The 24,144-nt window shown below is 35.3% G+C and overlaps 9 protein-coding genes and 1 non-coding gene across 10 annotated transcripts; 6 read left to right on the plus strand and 4 right to left on the minus strand.

Moving 5' to 3' along the window:
- Positions 1-152: 152 nt before the first annotated feature.
- TPHA0L01530 (gag-pol fusion protein) lies at positions 153-4,727 on the plus strand (the record flags this gene model as incomplete). Its single annotated transcript, XM_003687894.1, has 1 exon — positions 153-4,727. The coding sequence occupies one exon, from the start codon at positions 153-155 to the stop codon at positions 4,725-4,727; it is 4,575 nt and encodes a 1,524-aa protein (XP_003687942.1).
- A 968-nt stretch (positions 4,728-5,695) lies between these two features.
- Positions 5,696-5,767, plus strand: TPHA0Ltrna2C. The gene has a single exon. It is a non-coding gene; the product is annotated as a tRNA-Cys (tRNA).
- Positions 5,768-6,781: 1,014 nt separating this feature from the next.
- DUR12 (bifunctional urea carboxylase/allophanate hydrolase) lies at positions 6,782-12,268 on the plus strand (the record flags this gene model as incomplete). The annotated part of the gene is made up of 1 exon (XM_003687895.1): positions 6,782-12,268. One exon carries the CDS (start codon positions 6,782-6,784, stop codon positions 12,266-12,268), a length of 5,487 nt encoding a protein of 1,828 aa, XP_003687943.1.
- A 167-nt stretch (positions 12,269-12,435) lies between these two features.
- FTH1 (Fth1p) lies at positions 12,436-13,803 on the minus strand (the record flags this gene model as incomplete). The annotated part of the gene is made up of 1 exon (XM_003687896.1): positions 12,436-13,803. The coding sequence occupies one exon, from the start codon at positions 13,801-13,803 to the stop codon at positions 12,436-12,438; it is 1,368 nt and encodes a 455-aa protein (XP_003687944.1).
- A 462-nt stretch (positions 13,804-14,265) lies between these two features.
- On the minus strand, positions 14,266-15,486 carry MFM1 (Mfm1p; the record flags this gene model as incomplete). Its single annotated transcript, XM_003687897.1, has 1 exon — positions 14,266-15,486. One exon carries the CDS (start codon positions 15,484-15,486, stop codon positions 14,266-14,268), a length of 1,221 nt encoding a protein of 406 aa, XP_003687945.1.
- Positions 15,487-15,886: 400 nt separating this feature from the next.
- Positions 15,887-17,215, minus strand: KTR3 (mannosyltransferase KTR3; the record flags this gene model as incomplete). The annotated part of the gene is made up of 1 exon (XM_003687898.1): positions 15,887-17,215. The coding sequence occupies one exon, from the start codon at positions 17,213-17,215 to the stop codon at positions 15,887-15,889; it is 1,329 nt and encodes a 442-aa protein (XP_003687946.1).
- Positions 17,216-17,667: 452 nt separating this feature from the next.
- Positions 17,668-18,786, plus strand: LDH1 (triacylglycerol lipase; the record flags this gene model as incomplete). The annotated part of the gene is made up of 1 exon (XM_003687899.1): positions 17,668-18,786. The coding sequence occupies one exon, from the start codon at positions 17,668-17,670 to the stop codon at positions 18,784-18,786; it is 1,119 nt and encodes a 372-aa protein (XP_003687947.1).
- A 93-nt stretch (positions 18,787-18,879) lies between these two features.
- Positions 18,880-21,468, minus strand: COS111 (Cos111p; the record flags this gene model as incomplete). The annotated part of the gene is made up of 1 exon (XM_003687900.1): positions 18,880-21,468. One exon carries the CDS (start codon positions 21,466-21,468, stop codon positions 18,880-18,882), a length of 2,589 nt encoding a protein of 862 aa, XP_003687948.1.
- An 854-nt stretch (positions 21,469-22,322) lies between these two features.
- Positions 22,323-22,943, plus strand: HTC1 (Htc1p; the record flags this gene model as incomplete). Its single annotated transcript, XM_003687901.1, has 1 exon — positions 22,323-22,943. The coding sequence occupies one exon, from the start codon at positions 22,323-22,325 to the stop codon at positions 22,941-22,943; it is 621 nt and encodes a 206-aa protein (XP_003687949.1).
- A 313-nt stretch (positions 22,944-23,256) lies between these two features.
- On the plus strand, positions 23,257-24,081 carry TPHA0L01630 (uncharacterized protein; the record flags this gene model as incomplete). Its single annotated transcript, XM_003687902.1, has 1 exon — positions 23,257-24,081. One exon carries the CDS (start codon positions 23,257-23,259, stop codon positions 24,079-24,081), a length of 825 nt encoding a protein of 274 aa, XP_003687950.1.
- Between the last annotated feature and the right edge of the window lie 63 nt (positions 24,082-24,144).

Here is a 24,144-nt window from a genome sequence, read left to right on the forward strand (position 1 = left end):
ACAGCACTAAAGAGCCTAGGAGGATGAATGAACATGTGTACGTGTTCATTCAACTGTCAGTTCAACTCATATATAAGGGGGGCTTCTAACTCTATATAGAATAGTTTAAATACACTAATAAAGGACCAATCGATTATTTAACTATAAAGAAGATGGACTATACTAGAGCAACTGAAGTGGCTAATGACACTAACTTAGATGTTGGAACTACCCAACATAAGCTTGTTTCTCCACATGGAGGTCTTACCCGGATGGATAACGACCATTCGAGTTCTCAGGTTGTAAAGGAAACCCTTCAATCAAATATTGAGATTCCTAATGAGAACACAGATGTTTTCATTAGAACATTTAAAAATCGTTTAAGCACCCTAGAGGGCTTATACGAAAAGACTATGATGAAGCATGACGAATTTCTTAACTCAATCGAAGCTGGTGACTATTTAAGCAAAATCACTAAGCTGGAAGAGGAAGAAAAAGGTCTTGAGCTGAACATAGAAAAATTAAGGACGAAAATCATTGATAGAGAAGGACTGTTAAATAACAGAACCACTGCTCATACAAGAACGTCCATTAATAATACTGTAACAAACGGCAGTAACAAGGAAGAAGGTAATCAACAAACTAACTTGATGAACAATGGATCATTAATGTTCAAGACATTAAATGGTAAAGAAGTTGTTATCAATAAGAATTACCTTCCACTTAATATTGAATTTAAACTAATCAATATTGAGGACCTTCCGTTGTGGATCAAGGAATTCGTTAAATTCCTAAATTATTACAATTTAGATAATTTAAATGAATTGCCAGAATCTACAATAATTGACCCTGTAGAAGATCAATTCATAAAGGGTCAACTCAAGGAAAATATCAAGTGTGAAGATATATATGACTTTATCTTCATGGAGAATAGTTCCATTGAAATCTTAAACGAAGTTAAGAGAATTTTCTTAAGAAAACTTAACTTTGCCAAACGCCAAAAATTATGGAAACAAGTGTCAATCACTGAGAAATCCAATAATTTGGCTTTACAACTAAATTTATTGAATAAATTAGTTGGAATTGAAGAATTCATTGACACCAATAAGATGGAAATCTTCAATTTGATTATCAATAGGATTAACAATCAAGTATTGCAACGAATTAATGCAGTACCTATTGATCTATCAAAAATAACTCCTACTCAATATCTAGGAATTATTAAAAAACACGCAGAGGATGCTTTTGAATTTCATGAACAAATAAAGCAATTTTATTCATCTGAACGAGAAGAAGCCAAATCTAACTCTAAAAATCCAGAAACTCTTAGGCCTATTGTAAAAAAGGTACAGAGAAATCCAGTACAAACGAAAATATCCACAAAGAAGAATCAATTAAAATCAGCTGTGGATACAGTAATTGATTCAGGATCTGGGATTAACTTCACCAATAAAAAGGGATTAATTTTCAATTATAGAAAATTAACAACAATCCCTGAATATTCTGGTGTCGGATCTTCAAGCAATCTGCAGATCATTGGACAGGGGTCCTTAAGAGTTAGAATGGATAATAACGGAAAATATCAATACATTCCTGTTTACTACTGTCCAGATGAAGATGCAACAGTTCTGTCAGCCATTGGCCTTCGCAAAACACTTGGTTTTATAATTACCGAAGATTACAAAAATCTAAAGAATGACAGCATTAGTATTAAAATACATAACGTAGCCAATACTACCTGGATAAAGTCTAATGATTTACTATTATCTTCCAAAGATAATAGGACTTCGGAAAAATTAACGAAGGCGTCATCCATAAGATGGATTAAACCTTCGACAAGCTTTAATAATAAAACTGTGACTATACATGAAGCACATGAAAGATCAAATCATCTTCCTGTAGATGTCATAGTTCACAATATTGAAAATAATGCTTTTTCAGATGTTAACAAAATCAACTTAAAAAAATCAGAGCTGATCAATTTTTACTGTGAGCAATGTGTTCAAGCGAAAATGAAACAGCATGATCATATCAAGGACTCCATGAATAAACACTACGAACAAATGCAACCAGGACAATCCTGGAGCTTAGATATTCGTGGTCCTTTAGGAAAGAACCTTGCAAAAGTTGATAACTACTTATTATTGATGGTAGATAATGTTTCAAGATTTTTACTAGTATCCACACATACGAATAAAAATAAAGAAACCATTTCTCTGCAAATCAAAAATAATATACAGTACATCGAAAAGCAATATGATCGAATTGTAAAAGAGCTTATTGTTGATAGAGGATCTGAATTTACTAATGATTCTCTAAAAACATATGTATCGGAGAAAGGTATTAAATTAATGCTTACCGATACAAACGACCATGCTTCCAACGCTCGTGCAGAAAGATTCATTGGTATTATGAACAATGATATTAGAACATTAATGCATAACAGTGATCTTCCTTGGGCACTCTGGAAATATGCAGCTCTTGCAGCTGCTAGAATCAGGAATTTGTTCATGACTAAGAAGTTAAATTGTAGTCCAATGACCACATTATCAGGAAAGAATGAACAAATTCGATTTAATTCCTTCTTACCGTTCGGTGCGCATGCGTTCGTAAAAAATCAAACAAACAACAAGTTAACCAATCAAGGTATACCAGCCATAACCTTGTGTAAGGATCCAAATTCCTTTGGTTACTTGTTCTATCTACCACAAACTCGAAAAGTCATTAGTACTATGAGTTATATATTGGCTAATTCTGAAGTAAACGGTGATTTCATAGATCCAAATAAGGTCTTAAGTGAAATCGTTCCTGATAACGATGACACAAATGAAGTCACATCAGAAGATGCTCTTGAAATTGAGGCTGAACCCAGTAATGCTGATGACATTACTATTATCGAAGGGATTGAAAATGACACTCAGTATAAAATTCCGCCCAATATTCAAGAAGACACTGTCTATGGTCTGGATACTATAAATATTCATGACAACCAAAAGGTTTCTGACCACACTCGCTCGTCGACCGCCGATGAGGAGGTCAAAGAACCTACATTGGAACAGGACACTACGAATACTTCAGACAACCATTCTGTCCACGAAGCTCATATGTCTACTTTACCAAAGGACACTGCTACTGCAACTTCACATATTGATATTTTGCCAGACAGTGTCGCAGAAAGTGAGCCCGTTAAAAATGTCTCTGATCAAGAGCTGCTGTTAATCAACCGTTTCGATAATAAGAATTCGGACAAGTTTCCCAGCACCGAAGCCATGAAACAGAGAAGGACAAAGCTGTTTCTCAAAGAATTTGCTTCAATCACTAGACGTCCATTAAAGTCTCGGAAACGTGAACTTACCACCTTGGATCTTGAGGAATTTGAAGCAGCGGAGGAACAGAAGAAAAAAATCAAGTTACGTTCTGTACAAGCAGTCAATAAAATTAGAACTTTATATTTTAAGACTGCTATCACCAATAATACAGACGTTCGAGAACGAAAACTCTTTTCGGAAGCATTTGAGAAAGAACTACAAAATCTTTTGAAGATGCAAGTTTTTGACACATCAATCTCCATTCCTAGAAATCAAGTCCCAGCTAACCGAATTATACCTCTTCAGACTATATTTACGGTGAAGCGTGATGGGACTCATAAAGCTCGTATTGTTTGCCGAGGGGACAAACAAACGGAAGCCACCTACAGTAACTATCATACAGATCTTCTTCAAATTGATACTTTGAAATTGTTCCTGATGATAGCCAATAACCGTAAGATGTGGATACAGACTTTAGATATAAATCATGCATTTTTGTATGCTGATTTACGGGAGGAGATATATGTTCCACTTCCACACGATAGGAGATTTGTGACACCGTTAAAAAAGGCACTTTACGGTTTAAAACAAAGTCCTAAGGAATGGAATGAGCATCTAAAAAAATTCCTGAACAGTATTGATCTGGATGACTCCAGACATACGCCAGGTATATTCAGAAATCACGATTATAGCATCATGATAGCTGTATATGTAGATGACTGTGTCATAGCTGCTAAAAGTCAGGAACTTCTAGACGAGTTTGTTTCCACCTTAAGAAACAGATTTGAGCTTAAAATTATTGGAAAAATGAATCAAGGCATTCTACCTACAGATGTACTAGGAATGGACCTTGATTATAATATTGATGAAGGTAAAATCAGCCTATCATTGCAATCTTACATTGAAAGTATTGAAAATGATTGGCTTGATAAAATTAGTCATATTAAAACTACTTCTACTCCACATGTTTCATCCTATGAACACAACATCAAAAACATTGATTCTATGGACACTAAAACAAGATCTAAAAAGATCAATGAACTGCAGAAGATAAATGGCGTGATTAACTATATTAGATCTAGATGTAGATATGATATAGAGTTCGCTGCCAATAAACTGGCCAGGAGTGTGAACTTTCCAGCAGACAACGTTTTTTACATGGCTGATAAACTTATGAACTATATTTTCCAAACTAAGTCAGAAAAACTTGTGTTCACAAGAGAAACCACTGATAACCCGGCCATAACTCTGCTATCTGATGCCTCACTGGGTACGGAACATGACATGAAGTCCAGAATGGGCATAATGTTATGGTATGGAGAGAACCTCTACAAAGTCATTTCAAGAGCCTCCTCAGCTGTCAGAAACTCATCTACTGAAGCTGAACTGGACGCTATCTATGAAGGATCTAAAGAGGCATATTATCTAAAAAATTTTTAGAAGAAATGAACCTACAAAAAGATCCAACTGTCATTTCCATTACAGACAGCAAACCTAGTATTCAATATCTAAAGACAATTATAACTCCAACAGAAGAGATAGATTCCTGGATTTGAAACTAGCTAAACTCGAAGAACGGATACGAGCAGATGACTTACTAATATATAAAATTGCTGGCACTGATAACATTGCTGATGTTTTAACCAAACCGGTTAGTTGCGAAGACTTTAAGAAACTAAGATCTTCGATGACAAAACAAACTGACTCCCAAAGATATTCTTACGATAACTGACCCAGGAGAATTTCATAGTCCATCAAGTTCTATATCGACAATCAGTTAAAAAGATTATTGAAATATGTCTTTACGGGGGTGTGTCAGAATTATTGTAGTGTATGTGACAGAACTAAGTGTTTATGACACTTTGAGTCCAGAACTAATAGATCACTTACTAATGGAAAGAAGGTCTAGAACAATCTTCCAAGTGGTAGGTGAAAATTTCTCACTACAATGTAAATGGCTACGCGATAAACACAGATGTACAATACAGCACTAAAGATCTTAGGAGGATGAATGAACACGTACGCATGTTCATTCAACTGTCAGATTAACTCATATATAAGGAGGGCTTCTAACTCTATATAGAATAGTTTAATTACACTAATAAAGGACCAATCGATTATTTAACTATAAAGAAGATGGACTATACTAGAGCAACTGAAGTGGCTAATGACACTAACTTAGATGTTGGAACTACCCAACATAAGCTTGTTTCTCCACAAATTCATATTGTTGTGTCTTGAAATCTATTAATACCATAGTCAAATTTCGTACAAAATCTATAGTGTGAGGTAAAATAGACTAAGTTGTACTTTTGTAAAGTTATAACTACGATTAAAAATATATGGTAGATAAAAATCCACTCCCGGTTGAATATGCATTTAAATTTTTTATTAAAATAATTATCTGAGCTCGTATGGCGCAGTGGTAGCGCAGCAGATTGCAAATCTGTTGGTCCTTAGTTCGATCCTGAGTGCGAGCTCTTGTTTTTTGCAACCACCCCCATCTTGGAACCATCTTGATAGTAGTCATCTATATAACAACAACAATCAACACACAAGTATTTATTCCTTTGTCATAGTACAATTAAAGAAATAGCATATTGCAAGGAGAAGAAACCATTAGTTGCCCAAAATTTCCAAAGTCTTTACTGCCCTTGTTGGCAGGAAAGACGATGAAGAGACGACCAATGCTAACAAAAGATACACTTCGCATTACTCAATTCTATTACATGTTTATCTTGCTAAAGTAGCCTTGGATACAAGATGTATCTGCTTATCTATATCTGGTATCCATTACTGTAAGATGATGTTCAAAATGGGAAACGTAACTTTGTGTTATTCTATTAGAAACGCAACTTTGTGGTAAATAACAAATTTAATAGTCACTTTGATGTAACCATCTCAATGTTTAACGGTTAAGATAAGGAACTGACCCTTTAACAATCATAATTGGATATGTTGTCTTATTTCACTCTTTCTTATCGTTGGTGCCGAATTTCATATTATCGTTATCGTTATCATTATCGTTATCGGGATTTTGTTAACATTGAAAATAACATAACAGTTAAAAGTGCCCTTCAGAATATTATTTTAGCTGGTTAGTTTATGTAGGTTTAAATATGATAGGCTCAATGTTTGCTGAGATTTAGAACGTTTATGAATATATTCATTGCTAATTTACAAACTTCAGATTGTGCAGTAACTTGACATGTTTAATTGACTTCTATTGACGTCTACTTGCTACGATAAAAATCCAAGGATAATGATGAGATCATGGGTAGCTTACTGAGATGATGTCAATTGATTAATATTGTTGAAAGAAGCTTTCTGGAGGTCAATTGTTTCCTCATTTCCAGGAATGTATTTAAAGAGAAGACTTCACTAGGATTACAAACAAAAATGCAGAGATATGTCCTGTTATACATCGGTATCTTCAGTAATTGTATATAATAGTATTGAAAACAAAACTGATTAACGAAAAACACAGTTATAACATGACTAAAGATAAAATAGATACATTGGGTTGGACAATTGATGAATGGATTGACTTTCATTTGAATTCAACACCTGAAAAATCATTGGAGGTTCTACTTGATCTTATTGGATCTCAAAGTAAACCTGACAAAGATCCTGCTTGGATTTCATTAGTTTCAGAAGCTGATTTAGAGAAACAATGGTTAATTCAATCAACAAGATCGAACAAAGAGAATCTATCCTTATTTGGTGTGCCAATTGCAGTAAAGGATAATATTGATGTCAAGTCAATGATGACAACTGCGGCTTGTCCCGCATTTGCCTATGAAGCTGAAAAAGATGCTACCGTTATATCGTTGTTAAAAGATGCTGGGTGTATAATTATTGGAAAAACCAATCTGGATCAATTCGCAACCGGTCTAGTTGGTGTAAGATCTCCGTATGGTAAGACTCCTTGCGTCTTCAACGACAACTATGTTTCTGGAGGTTCTTCTGCCGGGTCTGCGTCGCTCGTTGCAAGAGGCCATGTACCAATTGCACTTGGAACAGATACTGCTGGTTCTGGGAGGGTACCAGCTGCTTTGAATAATATTATTGGATTAAAACCTACCAGAGGAGTGGTTTCATGTGCTGGTGTTGTTCCTGCTTGTAAATCGCTTGATTGTGTTTCAATTTTTGCTTTAAATTTGAAAGATGCTGAGAAGTGTCTAAATGTACTAATTAGGCAAGATTTTGAGAATTATGAATATTCAAGAAAATATACCAGTACTCCATTCTTAAAATCTCCCAAGGGCATTAAGATTGGGATTCCTGAAGATATAAATTGGTATAATGATAACTATAATTCTAAACTATTCTCAAATGCCACTGAAGCGTTGGAGAGTATTAATTGTACCATGAAAAAGTTAAATTTTAAGCCATTTCTGGAGTTAGGTCAATGCTTATACCAAGGTCCTTGGGTTGCTGAAAGATATTTGGTGATCGAAAAGCTACTATCTAATTCGTCTAATATTGATTCATTTGATGATACTGTGCTTTCTGTGATCAAGAAAGCAGAGGACTTCAGTGCAGCTGATTTTTTTAAATATGATTATTTGAGAAAATCTTTATTGGTAAAAATTAAAAAAATATTCGAAGATGTGGACATTTTGTGTGTGCCATCATGCCTTCTTAACCCAACTTTTAATGAAGTAAAAGCGGAACCTATATTGATCAATTCAATACAAGGCACGTGGACAAATTTTGTCAATTTAGCTGACTTAGCTGCCTTGGCAGTGCCAGCTGGTTTTCGGCCAGATAATTTACCAAATGGCATAACTCTTATTGGTAAGAAATTTACGGATTACATGCTATTAGATCTTGCTAACAAGTATCTGTCAGGCATCAACAAGGTTCCGATTTCCAAATTTGGAAGATTCAATACTCCATTAGCAAATGGGGTAGGAGAAACGTTAACGGGTCCATTGGTGTTCGATGATACTATCACAGTTGCTGTGGTTGGTGCACATTCGAAAGGCCAACAATTGCATTGGCAATTAGAAAAAGTTAATGCAAAGTTTGACAGGACATGCAGGACTTCTAAATGTTATAAATTATACGTGTTACAAAATAAAATGCCTATTTTAAAACTTGGACTAAGGAGAGTTGAAGAAAATATTGGGAATAATATTATTGTTGAACTATACAAAATTCCTAATGCTAACCTTTCATCATTTATGGAAATGATTCCACATCCACTTGGTATTGGCTCAATAGAGTTGGAAGATGGTAATTGGGTAAAATCATTTATATGTGAAGAAATTGGTTATAACAATGAGTCATCATTAAATATCACATCATATGGTGGATTCAATGATTACTTGAAGTCCATAAAACATGTTCCTAAGATCCATTTATTCAATACAATATTAGTAGCGAACAGAGGTGAGATAGCTGTTAGAATTATAAAAACATTGAAAAGATTAAATATCAAATCTGTTGCCATATTTTCAGCATCTGATAAGTATGCTCAACATGTATCAGATGCAGACATTAGTGTATCATTGTTAGGAAGTTCGAGCTCCGATACTTACCTAAATATAGAGCAAATTATAAAAATCGCTAAAGCACACAATGCCGATGGTATTATTCCAGGATATGGGTTTCTATCTGAAAATTCATCATTTGCTCAGAGATGTGAGAAAGAAAACATTGTGTTCATTGGTCCACACAGTGAAACTATTAGAACTTTAGGATTAAAGCATTGTGCTAGAACAATTGCTGAAAATGCTAATGTCCCTTTGATACCAGGCTCTCCTTTACTTAAAACAGAATTAGAAGCTAAAAAATTTGCCAAATGTATTGGCTATCCTATTATGATTAAATCTACTGCTGGTGGTGGGGGCATAGGTTTACAAAAAGTTGATTCTGAGGATCAAATCGAAAGTGTATTTAAAACAATCAAACATCAAGCCACTTCTTACTTTGGAGATGCTGGCGTGTTTTTGGAAAAATATATAGAAAACTCTAGACATATTGAAATACAAATAGTAGGCGACGGTAATGGCAATGTGATGGCGTTAGGTGAACGTGATTGTTCACTACAAAGGAGAAACCAAAAGATAATAGAGGAAACTCCGGCCCCAAGATTACCTCCAAAGACCAGAGAACATATGATTGAGGTATCAGAAAGGTTAGCAGCATCAATAAAGTATAAATCCGTAGGTACTATTGAGTATATATATAATGACGACACGGGTGACTTTTACTTTTTGGAGGTAAATACTAGGTTGCAGGTTGAGCATCCAATAACAGAGGAGGTTACGGGCATTGATTTAATTGAATGGATGGTAAAAATTGCGGCTGGTAAACCACCTAACTTCGATAAATCAAAAATATACTTTAATGGAGCTGCAATTGAGGTACGTTTATATGCCGAAAATCCAGCTAATAATTTTACACCTTCACCAGGGTTAATATCGGATGTCGTTTTTCCAACTTCTGCTAGAGTTGATACATGGATTAAAAAGGGTACTATTATATCGGCTGACTTTGACCCAACTTTGGCAAAAATTATTGTACATGGGATTGATCGAAATGATGCAATTGCAAAGATGAATCACACATTATCAAATATTAAAATTAGCGGAATTACTACCAATTTAGAATATTTGAGATCAATAATATCATCATCCATGTTCAAATGTGAAAACATGACTACAAATGTATTGAACAGTTACAATTTTACCTCCAACAGTATTGTAGTAATAAAACCTGGTCCACATACTACAATTCAAGATTTTCCGGGAAGAATAAAGTATTGGAGAATTGGTGTTCCTCGATCTGGGCCTATGGATTCATACTCATTTCGACTTGCGAACATACTATTAGGCAATGAAGCGGCTGCTTCAGTTCTAGAAGCAACATTAACTGGTCCTACTTTAAAATTTTTGACATCAACAACCATTGCAATTACAGGTGGTATCGCCTCTTGTTTTGTTAACAAAAAAAAAGTTAAACAATATGCTAGCATACCTATTTGTGTAGGAGATTATCTTGAAATTGGGAAGTTAGCAACAGGTTGTAGATTGTATATAGCTATTAAAGGTGGTTTTGATGTACCTTATTATCTGGGGTCTCAATCTACATTTACATTAGGTGAATTTGGCGGTTATAACGGTAGAATTTTGAAGGTTGGTGATGCTTTACCGTTGACTGACTCTTCACAAGAGGCCGTTGAATCAACATTATTGAAGGAAAATTTTATGAATATACCAGAAAACGGTAAATGGGATATTTGTGTTACATGTGGACCGTATGGTTCCCCGGATTACTTTACAGAGGAGTCAATTGCGGAGTTTTTGAATTCTGTTTGGACAGTTCATTATAATTCCAATAGATTCGGTGTCAAATTAGTTGGACCAAAACCTAAATGGAGTAGATCAAATGGTGGCGAAGCTGGCTTACACCCATCTAACATACATGATTATGTATATCCAATAGGGGCGATCAATTTTACTGGGGATGAACCAGTGATTATAACCTGCGATGGTCCTTCCTTAGGAGGATTTGTTTGTCCAGCGGTTGTTGTTGAAGCAGAATTGTGGAAAGTCGGTCAATTAAAGCCTGGAGATACAGTTAATTTTATTCCTGTTAGTTACTATAAAGCAAGAACATTAATGAAAGTTCTCAACAATAATCTCTATAGTTTTGACAGACACGATTATGTAAAAAGGTATCAAACAAATGTTAAAGAGCTAGAGTTGCCAACTTTTGAGAATCCTATACTAAGTGTTTTGCAAATAAATAGTAACATAATTCCCTTTATTACATATAGACAAGCCGGTGATCGTTACATTTTGATTGAGTACGGTGAAAATAAACTGGACTTAAATTATAACTATAGAATATATTGTTTGATAAACAAAACTTTACAGTATAAGGTAAGTGGTATTATTGAGATGTCACAAGGTATAAGATCAATTTTAGTGGAGTTTGATTGTGAACTAATCTCTCAAGATAAAATTGTGGCCATGTTAAAAGCATATGAATTAGAGATACCCTTTGAGAATAATTGGACTGTACCATCAAGGAAATTTAGATTACCGTTAGCGTTCGAAGATTCAAAGACTCTGAACTGTGTTAAGAGATATCAAGAAACAATCCGATCTTCTGCCAGTTGGCTTCCAAACAATGTAGATTTCATTGCACGAGTAAATAAAATTACCAGCTGTGATGTAAAAGACATGATGTATTCAACGTCGTTTATGGTACTGGGTTTAGGCGATGTTTATTTAGGTTCACCTTGCGCCATAGCCTTGGACCCACGTCACAGATTATTAGGTTCCAAATACAATCCAGCTAGAACTTTTACCGAGAGAGGTGCTGTCGGATTGGGTGGAATGTATATGTGTATATATGCAGCCAATAGCCCAGGTGGATATCAATTGACTGGCAGAACGATTCCAATTTGGGATACGTCACTACTATCTAAACAACTAAAAAAACATTGGATGTTATCCCCATTTGATCAAATAGAATTTTTCCACGTTTCAGAAGAATTATTAGATTATTATGTTGAAAATTTTGATAATGGGCACTATGAAATCGACATAGAAGAGACTAGTTTTAGTCATGAAACTTACTGCCATTGGTTAAATGTTAATGAAAATTCAATTAACGATCATGCAGCAAAACAGCAAAAGGCAATAAGTGGATTAATATCTGAAATGACTGCAACAGAAACCGAAGAATTGAAGAATGCCGATTATAAGAAACTTGCAAATACTTCGAATTATAATGAGACAACAGAAATCTTATGTTCTGAATATTGTGGGAGACTATGGAAAGTTTTAGTTAACACTGGTGATTATGTTGAAAAAGGCGATACAGTTGTAATCATCGAATCTATGAAAACCGAATTGACAATTGTGACACAGACATCGGGCAAAATTCTTGAAATAATGCCAAATGTTGGTAATCTGATTAATCCTGGAGATCCAATTGTGGCTATTGAGCTAACACATTGAAAAATACAAATACATTAATATTTATCATAAATTAAATACAATATTGAATATTATTATATTTACTTTTGTTAATTATATATACACATTCTTTTTATCGACAAAATTAATATTTAATTTAACTTTTAATAGGCAATGTTGAGAATAAGAAATATATTTATTTTTTCTGATTATTCTCTGCTAATCAATGGAGTTTTACTATCATTTGACTTTCTCTGACTAGGGGCATTTGCGGAGTTTGGTTCGCTAGAGGTTACTGAAGGTATGTTGGATCTTAGATCGATAGATGCTTTTGCAATGCCCATTCTTTTCTTAATTCTCTTCATTTGCCATTTAATTGGGATGCCGGGAATGTAACCCTTTTGTTCTTCAATCATCAATAGTTTAATAATCAAAATTAACACTAACCAATAAATATTATAACTAATAACTGACCCATAGGTAGCACTATTTGTCCAACCAAAAAGTGCAGTTAAAATCATCCAACCCCCATCAGTCTCACCATTGCAACAATTAACATGCCAGACAGATCTTGTAATATCGTAAGAACCTGGCCCGCTTCCAACTTCACTCATATCTTGGCCGTTACATTTATTCACATAATCTTGCAATTCCAATTGCCATACACCCTTCGAAAATAGACCAGCTGAAATAAGGTATAGGAAACAGGTTGCTACGACTAAGCAAATTTTTAATGATAAAGAGGATGAATATTTAAAGAAAAAGACACCAAAAATACCACTTATGAATGTCGCACATGCCATTGAAAGAGGAATGGATGACAGAGGTTGATCTATCCCTACGCCACCAACAAACACAACAGCTTCTAAACCTTCTCTTAAGGTCGTAATAAATGGTAGAATAAAAAAGGCATACTTTTCGCTAAAGTTAACAACATTTTTAGAATCATTTACAGCTTGACGTTCTAATAAATTACCATGTTCGGAGTAGATCATCGATGCTAACTTCACCCTAAACTTTTCTCTTAACTTACCCATACGTAAGAAAAACAACCCCATTACTGATATAATAACGGATGCAATAATACTTAATATACCTTCATAATAATGTTCACTTACACTCCATAAATCAGTACCGATATGATAGAAAATTGCAATAAAGGTACCACCAATCAACATACACAAGACAAGGCCAAACATACCCCCAGAGATAATTTGAATTCTGAGTTTCTTATATAGTTTAAAATTGTCTATATGTTCGTCATTGGCAATCACAGATGGAGTAAATTCTCTTGGGTGCTCAAAAACTTCTTCTTCTTCTTCGAACGTCAAAGGTTGATTTTCTGAGGTTTCAACAGTTGTACTAACTGGAGATGCTGTATTAGTTTTAGATACTGTTAATGAGTTGTTCTCATTCTCAACTTCATTTTCAAGTCCAGTGGTGTTCTGAGATCCGCTATCCACAGATAAACCTTGTCTAACAATAGTTAGTAATATCGATATAATAACGACAATTTCCAAAGTTTCACGTAAGAAAATAAAGAATATTTGAAATGAAAAGTAATCCTCAAAGTTCATTAGATCTATTTTCAACTGCTTTGCTAGTGATTCATAAAATAAAGGAATTTAATTAACAATTAAATATGTGCCACAGAGCTATATTGATATGAACAAGCCGATCACACTAAGCCTTAGTTCTCAAATAAAAAATATTATTCTTGTATTAATATACTTAGATAACCGAATAAGAATCAATATAATCCTCTGTTCTAGTAGATATCAAAATATCTACTGAAATACATCTTGTTTTAAAATGGTAGCAATAAAATTTATAGAACAGTTTTTATATTTTTGAGGTTCACTATTAATTTTGCGATGTTAGGCACATAAAGCCTTTATTATTGGGTGCAACAATGAAAACGACACATATAAGAAGGTTTAATAAAAGTACTATGACATGGTTTATAAGCTTTTAAGTATGACTTAAATGTTTTATTTATTTAGTTTAACATGTTCTACATGCTGTTCATTACAAGGTAATTATTTTAATTTCCGTTTCCTTTTGGTTTCTGTGAGAGACATCTTTTGTAAATTGTTTAATCGTTTCATTTGATGTTTGAAGAGAACATACGTTGAAATAATTGAAATCAGAGTGATTAATGAAAATCCATACTTTGTTTCCTCTATAAAATTTTCCACGTTCATACCATACAATGAGCCAAAAAAGATAATCCCACCAAGAGATAATAGTCCAATGCTAAACTGTATACCTAGTAACATTAATCTGTTTCTGTTCGAATCCAATATGATATTTATAATTTCTTCTGTTGTCTTAATATCAGATATTAAACTGCCTGCTTTCTGTACAATTTCATCTATGTGAGTGTAATATGTCTCTAAAAGCATTTCAATTTCAGTATGATTGTCCTCGTGTCGTAGAAGACCATCTTTTTTATCTGTCAAGTACATTGCACATAGTTCTTCATCTTGTTCTAACAATTCATCTATCATTGTTCTTACCAGTAATACTTTCCTGTGGAATACTGTCAGTTTTTTATTTTGTTGAAGCAGGAACTTTAGTTTATCCTTTGTTATATTATATTCCAAATCTTGTAGTATTCCTTCACTCACTGTTATTAGTACCTTCATTTCACTAGCTAAATTTGAAATTGTAGAGATGAACATAGCTTCTAAAGCTCTAAATTCATAAGGTAAGTTATCTGCCACTAGACTGTCAGTTTGAAAATCTCTAGAAAGTCTGATTCTTAAATCATTGACAAAATCTTTATGTGCTTTCGAGTCCAACGATATGCCAGCACTTACCGAATCAAATAGTATCACTTTATTTGCCTGTATTACTGATCTAATATTTAGTAAATTCAATATAATACTATTCTTTCGCACCGATAAACTTGAAACCAGATCATACTTCTTGGATTTCTCAATTTTTCGTAAATCTCTTGGTAATACACCATACTTTGACACAATATCTTCACGTTTGAGTTCTTCTGCTGTTACATCGATATTACCTTTATCATCAAATATTGTACAACGAACAGTAGCCACTCCATAATTATAGAGAGAATTATTTTTTTGAATCAAATTCTTTTGTAACAATAGAGCACTTGGGTCTGTGCTGTATGACGACCTTCGTATGAGCTGGCAAATGGTATGTGAAATACTCATAGAGTTCTTAGGCACTAACCTACTTGCGACCATTAGCAAGCTATTGGTGCTACTTGGTGTAACCACCATGATCATCGAGTTTTCCTCGATAACGAATCACCTGTCTCAGTAGCACTAAAGGATATATATATTTATATCTATGTGCGTGTGTATACTTCCACTATTAAGCCGTCCTAATACTATACCCAATTGGCCTCCTACTGCTGTTTGATCACAACCTACTTAAATAACTTTCAAAGGATCTTGTTTCTCAGATGAGCTTTGATTAGTTTTGAATTTTCTGATAGTCATCGGCCACACTTAAACGTTACTAAGAGCTGTCCAAAACTATGGCAAGAGGCTTTAATTGAGATGGAAAGGTATCATTTACTAATTGTTAGTTAATTAAGGTTTATATTAACAACTGTGTATTATATTGGATAATTATTTACTTTACAAAGTATATAGAGATTCAAAACTTTTGAAGGAAACCTATTTAAAATGTTTTGGATTGAGCACCGACTGGAATCAATAAGTTTGCTGCTCTGAAGTAATTCTTTGTACAGAAGTATTTTTCTTTCCATGTATCATCAATCTTTGGATCACATACACATTGATTTTGGATTCTGATCGATTCTTCAACCGGGCATGAGAAATAATTTGGATGGTGGAATCCAAGACCATCAAAGAAATGGATTTCTGATTTGTCTAACATAGTGGCAGCAGCAATAGAATGAACTGGTGCGTCACCCCATCTTTCATAGAAAAATCCACCCGAGTTATCTAGATAATCAAAATAATCTCTGTATGCTTTTGATCTGAAAAATTCTAACGAACCAATTTCGAAATTGGACCAGAAATGACATCTATTATAGGTGTTACCATTATCATTTGAGATGAAATTCATTAAATTGTTTTTGTTGAAATGTTGTGGGAAGTCAGCAAAAAAAGAAGTGACAGTAGACCAGAGAGTTGGGATAGTTTCGATATAGTCTGTGACAGATAAGATGAAACCAATCTTTTTGTTGTTGACTCTTAAAAATTTGAAAATATCATATTGGATATTGCAAAAGATGGTAATATCGTGATCGACTCTCCAATAGAACTCATAATCATCTAATATCGGATGTCTCCAGAAGAAACCAGAATGGTAACGACACATATTTCTGTATGGCACAGAATCAGCATATAAAACTTCTTTATCTTGCATTATTTTCATATTTTTTCTCATAATGTCACGATCAATGGAGTTTGGTAAGGACCATTGTTCTGTTGGAATCAAACCGTACTTGGTCTTACCAGAGACTAACGCTGAAGTAACTTTTTTGAATTCATCCGTGAATTCTTCATCATTTAAGAAGACCCAGTCATAATGGTACCTGTTATTAAATCTATCTTCAACGTGTCTAATTGCCTTAGTCAATTCATACAAGTTTGAATTTGTCACCAGAGTAACCATTGCTGCTTTTTCTCTAATCCCATCATCCTCAGGGTGAATAACATTTTGAGAGATATCAGTAAATGGCATTTTGTAATCATCCGGTCTAACACGAATCTCCGGATCAGGTGCTTCGAAGTCACTAATATGTGAGTATTGATTTATATCATTTTTAGATACCCTTTGGGTATTCTTCTCAATATTATTACTGAAATTATAGCTATCAGTTTCCAACATACCGTTCATATTCATAAAGCCTGCAATGATATATGCCATCACAAAAATAACGACTAAACTTGCACCAGCAAATTTAAGCTGTCTTTGATACTTCTTGAACAAAATTGATGGCTTTGTCACCAACTTCTTCTGTTTATCATCTGCACCCATGGTATAAGTCTGTATTGTTTGGAGGATGGAAAACACAAAGTTCTGTTGGTCAATTGTTCCAACCTAATAAACACAATGCAACAATGCAATAATTGTACCAGAATCTTATTTGAAATATCTTGAAGCAACAAATGGTTCACTTGAAGACAGTTGCCTTGGCAACCTTTGCAAAAACAAGGTAGACCTAAACCATTAAAGAACAACAAAGCATCGTTTCTGGAGAGTGTCAAGATCTCAAGAACCTCGGCCACGTACCCTGACATTTAAGATCTTCTGTAACGCAGCGATGAAGCAAGTTTTATAATTGTTAGGAACCGATGGACAGTTATAAGAAAAGTAATGGTTTATGTAGCTGTTATTGGTCCTAAAATGCCAAATATCAAGGGGATGTACAGCCAGAGGAGACTCTTCTATCCTAAACTTCGAAAATTAATCGACCAAAACTCATCCTGATGGAGACTATCAACGAGGCATGCGACTTCAGGCCTGAAATAGACGATTCATTGACCATGGAGGGTATTGTCAATGAGTATCAGGCACTTTTTTTCAATGCCAGACTTATGACTGTGGTTGGCAACGATCTACTGGTAGGAACAAAGAATTTTCAATTGAAATTTATAAAAGAACATGAGCAATACCTGGATGTGAGTAATGATGATAAGGGGTTGAGTGGGTCCGTAAGGATATGCCATAATTTAAAGGAGCAGAGTAGTATTGATGAGATATATATATTTATACACGGTCTAGGCGGAAGTTTAGAACAATTCCTACCATTACTGAAATTGACTGACTTATCAAACAAATCATTCATTGCAGTGGATCTGCCTGGATTTGGGCAAAGTGAGTTCAATGATGAATACAATATTGCTAATTATTCAATGTCAAGTATAATTGGTTTTCTAAAGAGTCAGGTGTTTTCTCGCTACCTAACCACTAATACAAAAATAATTTTAACAGGACACTCTATGGGTTGTTATCTCGCATTACATTTCTATCAGCAATACAAGACTGAATATCAAATCCAAAAAATAGTATTACTGGCACCACCGAATCCTCACGAGACTAGATTAGATAAGTCAAATTATTCTACTAGGTTTATAATTAGAACAATGTTCAGTTGGTCGTGGATCTTCGATTTTTACAGGAAAAGGTTCGATCAATCAAAAGGCCTTCAATCTTCTGGTATTAAAAGCTTCTTCCATGATATCTCATTTGATATAATACCAGAAAACGTACAAAATATATATCTACGGCTATTGCAATTCTCACACAATATTCAAATTAAGAGCAAGTCTTTAATGGGATACTTGTACGGGTGGGATCCAATCGATTGGAACAAGATTGTGAAACTTGCCAATGAAGATACAAATTTAGAGAGTGTGATCGCATTATGTGGCGTTAATGATATGATTACACCTTTAGAATATTCCAGAACTATTATTAATAAGTTTAAAAATAGTAATTTACAGATTGTAGGAACTATTGAAATTGAAGACTGCTCTCACAATTTATCTTTCGATAATCCCACAAAGGTGGCAACAGCTTTTTACGATAACGTTCTTAAGAAATAAAGGTACTGCTAGTACGCAATAACTATCATAATAAGATTTTTATAAATATATATATATGTGTGTGGATGCTAATGACTTTATATATGATTCTTTTTAATTTAATAGTAAGTAATTATTTTCACCCATGCTTCTCCTCAACTCTTCGCCGCATAATTCACGAATTCTTGAAAGCAATTCACGAGTAATTCTATCTGCTTTCTTGCATGGTTTATTTTTAAATTCTTGTGTTGAAGAACCTCCAACCAAAGATATATTGTCTTTGGCATAAAATGAAACAATTAAAGATGTGTAAGGTTTACCGATTGCTTCATCAACGACATTTTTAATAGATATATCTGTAGAGTTTTCTGATTTTAAAATTGTAAGTTTGCAATCAATAAATTTTTCATTTGCATACTGTCCAGGACCAAAGTTAATCCTAAACAGTCCTGTACTATTAATAACTAAATCCTCCAAAACGTCAGCTTTTTTATATTTGAGTCGCTGAGCTTGCGTCTTCTTTTTAATATTAAACAAATCTTCAACAGCTAGGTCATCATTTTGATTAAGTTCATCTAAAATTAACAATGCAACCAAATCACGTAAATTACCTGTGGTTGCCCAAGGAACACGTCTATTTAAGCCTGATTTAGTAAAACTTAAATCAATTTCTTTATCTTCATTTTTTAAAAATAATGACAGGACAAAATTCTTGACCATATATTCTCTGCACCATGTAATGTTATTCATCTTAATGGTCTCTAAAATTTGTGATCTAGATTCTATTTTTATTATTTCTTGGAATATCTCATCAGACTTTATTTTTTCTAGCTTGTAGTTACTACTAATGCTGTTCACATTTTTTCTATATTCTTCTCTGTACTTAGTAGAGCTATCAATTGGCAGGGGATAGTTCGAGGTCAGATGATTAGGGCTATGGTAGCTTTTCGTGTGTTGGGAGTTTTGCTTTTCTAAATTGTTTCCAAAATATTCGTAACTCTTTGAAGAATCAGTAAGAAATACTGTCTCCAAATTGTACTCTGATCTAACTGGAATGAATGAATCTTGATGCAGGTTATTTTTATTTCCAACATTGCACATGGGATTTGTCAAATGACCGAATTTTGACATACTAGGGTTATGAGCTTTATTGATAAGCGAGTTTTTGTTAACATGTTTAATGTAGAAATCATTCGAGACCACCAAATTCGAGAAATCTATCGAAGTTACATTTGGACATAAATTTAATAGATGCAATATGTAGCCTGATGGTAAATCATGGTAAGACGCATATTTAGCCAGAAATTTATTGGCACGAGGATGATGTCTTTGTATAATATTTTTCAATAGTGATTCATCTTGAGCAAATGTGACATTATTGGATGTAATGTTGGAGTTCCCTGTACTTTTTTCAGACACATCCGCAGTTGAAGCGATCTCAGCGACGTTCTCAGTTACTGATGCCATTTTAACGGCAGGTTTCTTAATGTCAGGAGTGTCATTGTTCTTAAATTTTAACTTATATTTTAACCATTGTTTCTTATTTATTATGCTACCTGCTTTCGGATACGGATCTTTTTGACTGGCATTTATGCTTGATGGTAAGCCATTATTTGGGGATCCTGTGGAGGTACTTGTTAATATAGATGTCATTGGGGTCAAAGAACTAGTGAATGAGGATATAATACTATTTGAGATAGAACTTGTAGAACTATTTGAGCGTAGTCTTTGGAAGGTAGTTGAAGATGTGGATTGAGTCATAGTTGAATTGTGCGGGGCAGAGTTGGTGTGTGTTGTTGTAAGGGATGAAGGTGGTAGTGAGGCAGTCGAGTTGATTTTCTTCAAAGGTGAAGAGTTCATGGTAGCTAAACCATACAATGGATCATTCCTATGTTTCCAGTCTCTCCAGGTCGCCAAAACTATATCAATTGTATTATCTTCTTTTTGAACTTGTACAAAGGTCGTTCCATCTGACGTGTTTAATTCCTGTGACTCCACATTTTGCAATTGGGGTTCCTCAGCATCAGCTACTGGTTGTTCTGTATCAACTGCAGCTGCATCATCTGTAGTAATAGTAGCACTTACCAGTCCATTTTTTAACTTTGACAAATTCAGTATCTTAATGAGTTTACCATTCTCCGGGTACAATCTCAAGGATGTAACTAATTGGCCCACTCGATAAGAAGACGTTAGATGTGGGTTATAATATAGCAGCTGTTTAGCGGCTTTATAAAAAGTTTTGTCGACATAAAGACAAAAATATAGTGTTTCATTGAACGATGGAGACGACCCATGTGGGTGATCGTACAAGAAGGTAAGGATATGTATTAGAACCTCCTGCGGCAAATCGTGAATATTTTTGTAAGTTTCCGACGGCTTACTTCTCCTCACAATCACGTTGTTGTTGTTGCCAGTTGTTTTCTTTGGATGAGCAGAGCTTCTTTTCTGCCTATAATTGCTTTTAAACTTCTTCGACGAGACAATCAACGACTTATACTTTTGTCTAATTTTTGATGTAGCAGAGACGATAGTAACGTTATCGTTATCCAGTTCTTGATCCGGATGTAGCGACGAATTTCTAGACAGTTCCCCAGCAGCTGCTGTCGCAGCTGCACCGGCATTGTAAGCTTCGCCGTACAGTTGTTGGTACACGGAGGTACCATACTTAGAATAGTCGCTATTCCTAATGAAAACGGGATCCATCACCAGGGTTCAGTAAGTGTATGAGGAAAGGTGTGTGATAGTGATCTGTTAGACCAGGAGCAACGAGAAAAAAAGGTTCTGCTTCTCAATGCAAACCGATGACCAGGAGACCGCTACCAGAAGCGAGACAGGACCGCTTTATTTATATAAGTAGGAGATTTGTGATAAGCTGCCGGAGCTGCAAATTATGGTTACAGTTGTGTCTCATTGCTGAAATATTTTCAGCTGGTTGCGTCGTCCAGCGATTGCAGATAGAGTAAACGCTTAGCCGAGGCGGGGGTGGGAGGGGGGAGGGCAGCTGTGGATTTCAGGTGCGTCCGCGTCCGCGTGTGTCTGGGGGTGCATGTGGATCAATTGCGGTCAAAGACCCTGAGGGCGGGCGATGATTAACCGAGATGCGGCAAGTGGTGCAGACGGCGCTGCAGGGCGCCGAAGATCGGCTCCTCGCAAATGCGGTGATCCCGCATTTAATTCTGGAGCAACACAATTGGCCCACGACAACGTCGCAGCAGTCCCGTTTCTTTTGTTGTTGCTTCTGCTCCCGCGCAGCCAGAAATTCGCGCACGGCCGCAGAGATCTGGGCACGCGCGCCGCAGGTTTATCCGAGGCGTCCGCGGAAGCGCCCGGGCGCGTCACCCGGAGGTAAGTCACGTGCACAAGGCCTGCTCTGTCACGTGAACTTCGTCGCGATGCTGGGGTATGGTCACCTGGACGTCTGTAATGCCTCGGCCGATTGTGCTCCGCCCGCTTTGCAAAGCGGGCGGAGCGCTACTATATAAGAGAGGTGCACTGCAATAGGCATGTCCCCCTGAGCACCGGAGGTGCTCATGCGCTCGAGAACCCCCCCCTGAAGCATGACGTCGGGTCAAAAAAGCATAACATGGCAAGAGGTCAAACGCATAGTGAGTAGCATGGAACTCTACCATCTCGTAAGAACTCGCGCCATGTCCGAGGTTTATCGCAAATACCGCGAAGATATCAAGGCCAAGGGTCTAAATTTTGGCGAAATTCTACTGTTGAAACTCAATTGGACCCAGGATGAATTGAATTACTTGAACGACGACAAATATCCAGCCGATAACGACAAAATAGACGCTGCATTCAGCAATGCAGATTTGTACACTCTGCGCTTGAACGACTTCCCGTATAATTTCGAATCTGACGTTCATCACATTCTTATATGGTCGAAAGTGAAATTGCCATTATACGAAGAGGACTTCACAGAATCCGCCGCGGATAAAACAAAAATTCAGTTACCTTCAATGAACAAGCATATGCAACAGAAGATCGAAACATTCTTGCAAATTAATGTCGCCGGCAAGTTTGGGATCCCCAAGGAGAACTATGTGTGGTTTGTAAACTATTCAAAACTGCAAAGTGTCAGATCCATCTCGCATATACATTTGTTATTGAAGAAGGATGATGATTTGATCACAGCAAAGATATTCGAGGAGAACTTCGACCCACTGGTCTGAGCATTCGACATGTCCTTTTTAATTGGTTTTGCCAGAAAAAACTTGAAGAATCACAATGTGTAGCCTATGTATTTCCCATTAGAATATTATATCTTCATATCTTCAGTTAAAGCTTGTTCGATGAGATCTCATTTTATGTCCGGTGAAGATGAACATTAGGCGAGAATGTTACCGATCCGGTGAAAAATTCGATAAGATAAAAAAAATTGTAGTCTAACTCATCACAAATATTTAAATTAATAGTTTATTGATACAAGCTTCTGGGTACAAACTGTATTTAGCAGTGAGAAAACATGCATGCACTTAGTACAAAATGGCAAGAGAGAAAAAAACTGTTAAGAAAACTGCACGGATCACCAGGGAAAAGAAACCCACCGTTAAAGCCAGTAAAGAAACATCAAAAGCATCAGTGAAGAAACAGTCTAAAAATCTCGTAAAAAAGTCTGACAAAACTCAATCCATACCGGAGAGTTCACCAACGACGCCTATTCTAAGAGAACCCATCGAGAAGCATATCCAATACAGTTTCAAGATGCCTAGTTTGACTTCTTCATTCAAGAAAACTAGTAAAAAGTCTTCATTCAATATCGATTCATTCAAAGATGATGTTAAAATGTTGGAAAAACTGGTGGTTTTACAAGAGCAACAATATTACAAAGGCTTGGACTGTCCAAAGTTCATGGGTGAAACAAAATACGAAATCCTGCGCTTGCCTAGTGATTTAAGCATTTTTAAAAATATAATAACACAAAGCACAGAAATTATAAATAAAGTTGATGAGAACAACAATCCACAGAACAAAAGGAATGAATTTTTGAAACAGAAATACAAAGACAAGCCCACTTTAAATGTTAAAGAGATGGATGAGATCACACTGATAGATATTGCAAATTTACACGGCATAGATGTTAGTGATATGAACAGCTCAATAGTGGGGAACAACAACAATTCCGATAAAGTTAATATCAGAAGTATTTCAAAAACGTTGGATAAATCATTATTAAAGCTAAGAGATGTAAGGTATCCGTGGCCATCCAGATCAAAGAAAAAGAAGCAGGGTGAAGTTACTGACAGACATAAAATTTTAGCTCCAAAAAATGATGAGAAAACGTTTAACGCTGTTCCTTGGCTCTCTTAATTATGCACACACACACACACATATATATATATATATTCAATACTAGAAACACATAATTCATTG

Source organism: Tetrapisispora phaffii, chromosome 12, assembly GCF_000236905.1.
Source record: "Tetrapisispora phaffii CBS 4417 chromosome 12, complete genome".
Classification (NCBI taxonomy): domain Eukaryota; kingdom Fungi; phylum Ascomycota; class Saccharomycetes; order Saccharomycetales; family Saccharomycetaceae; genus Tetrapisispora; species Tetrapisispora phaffii.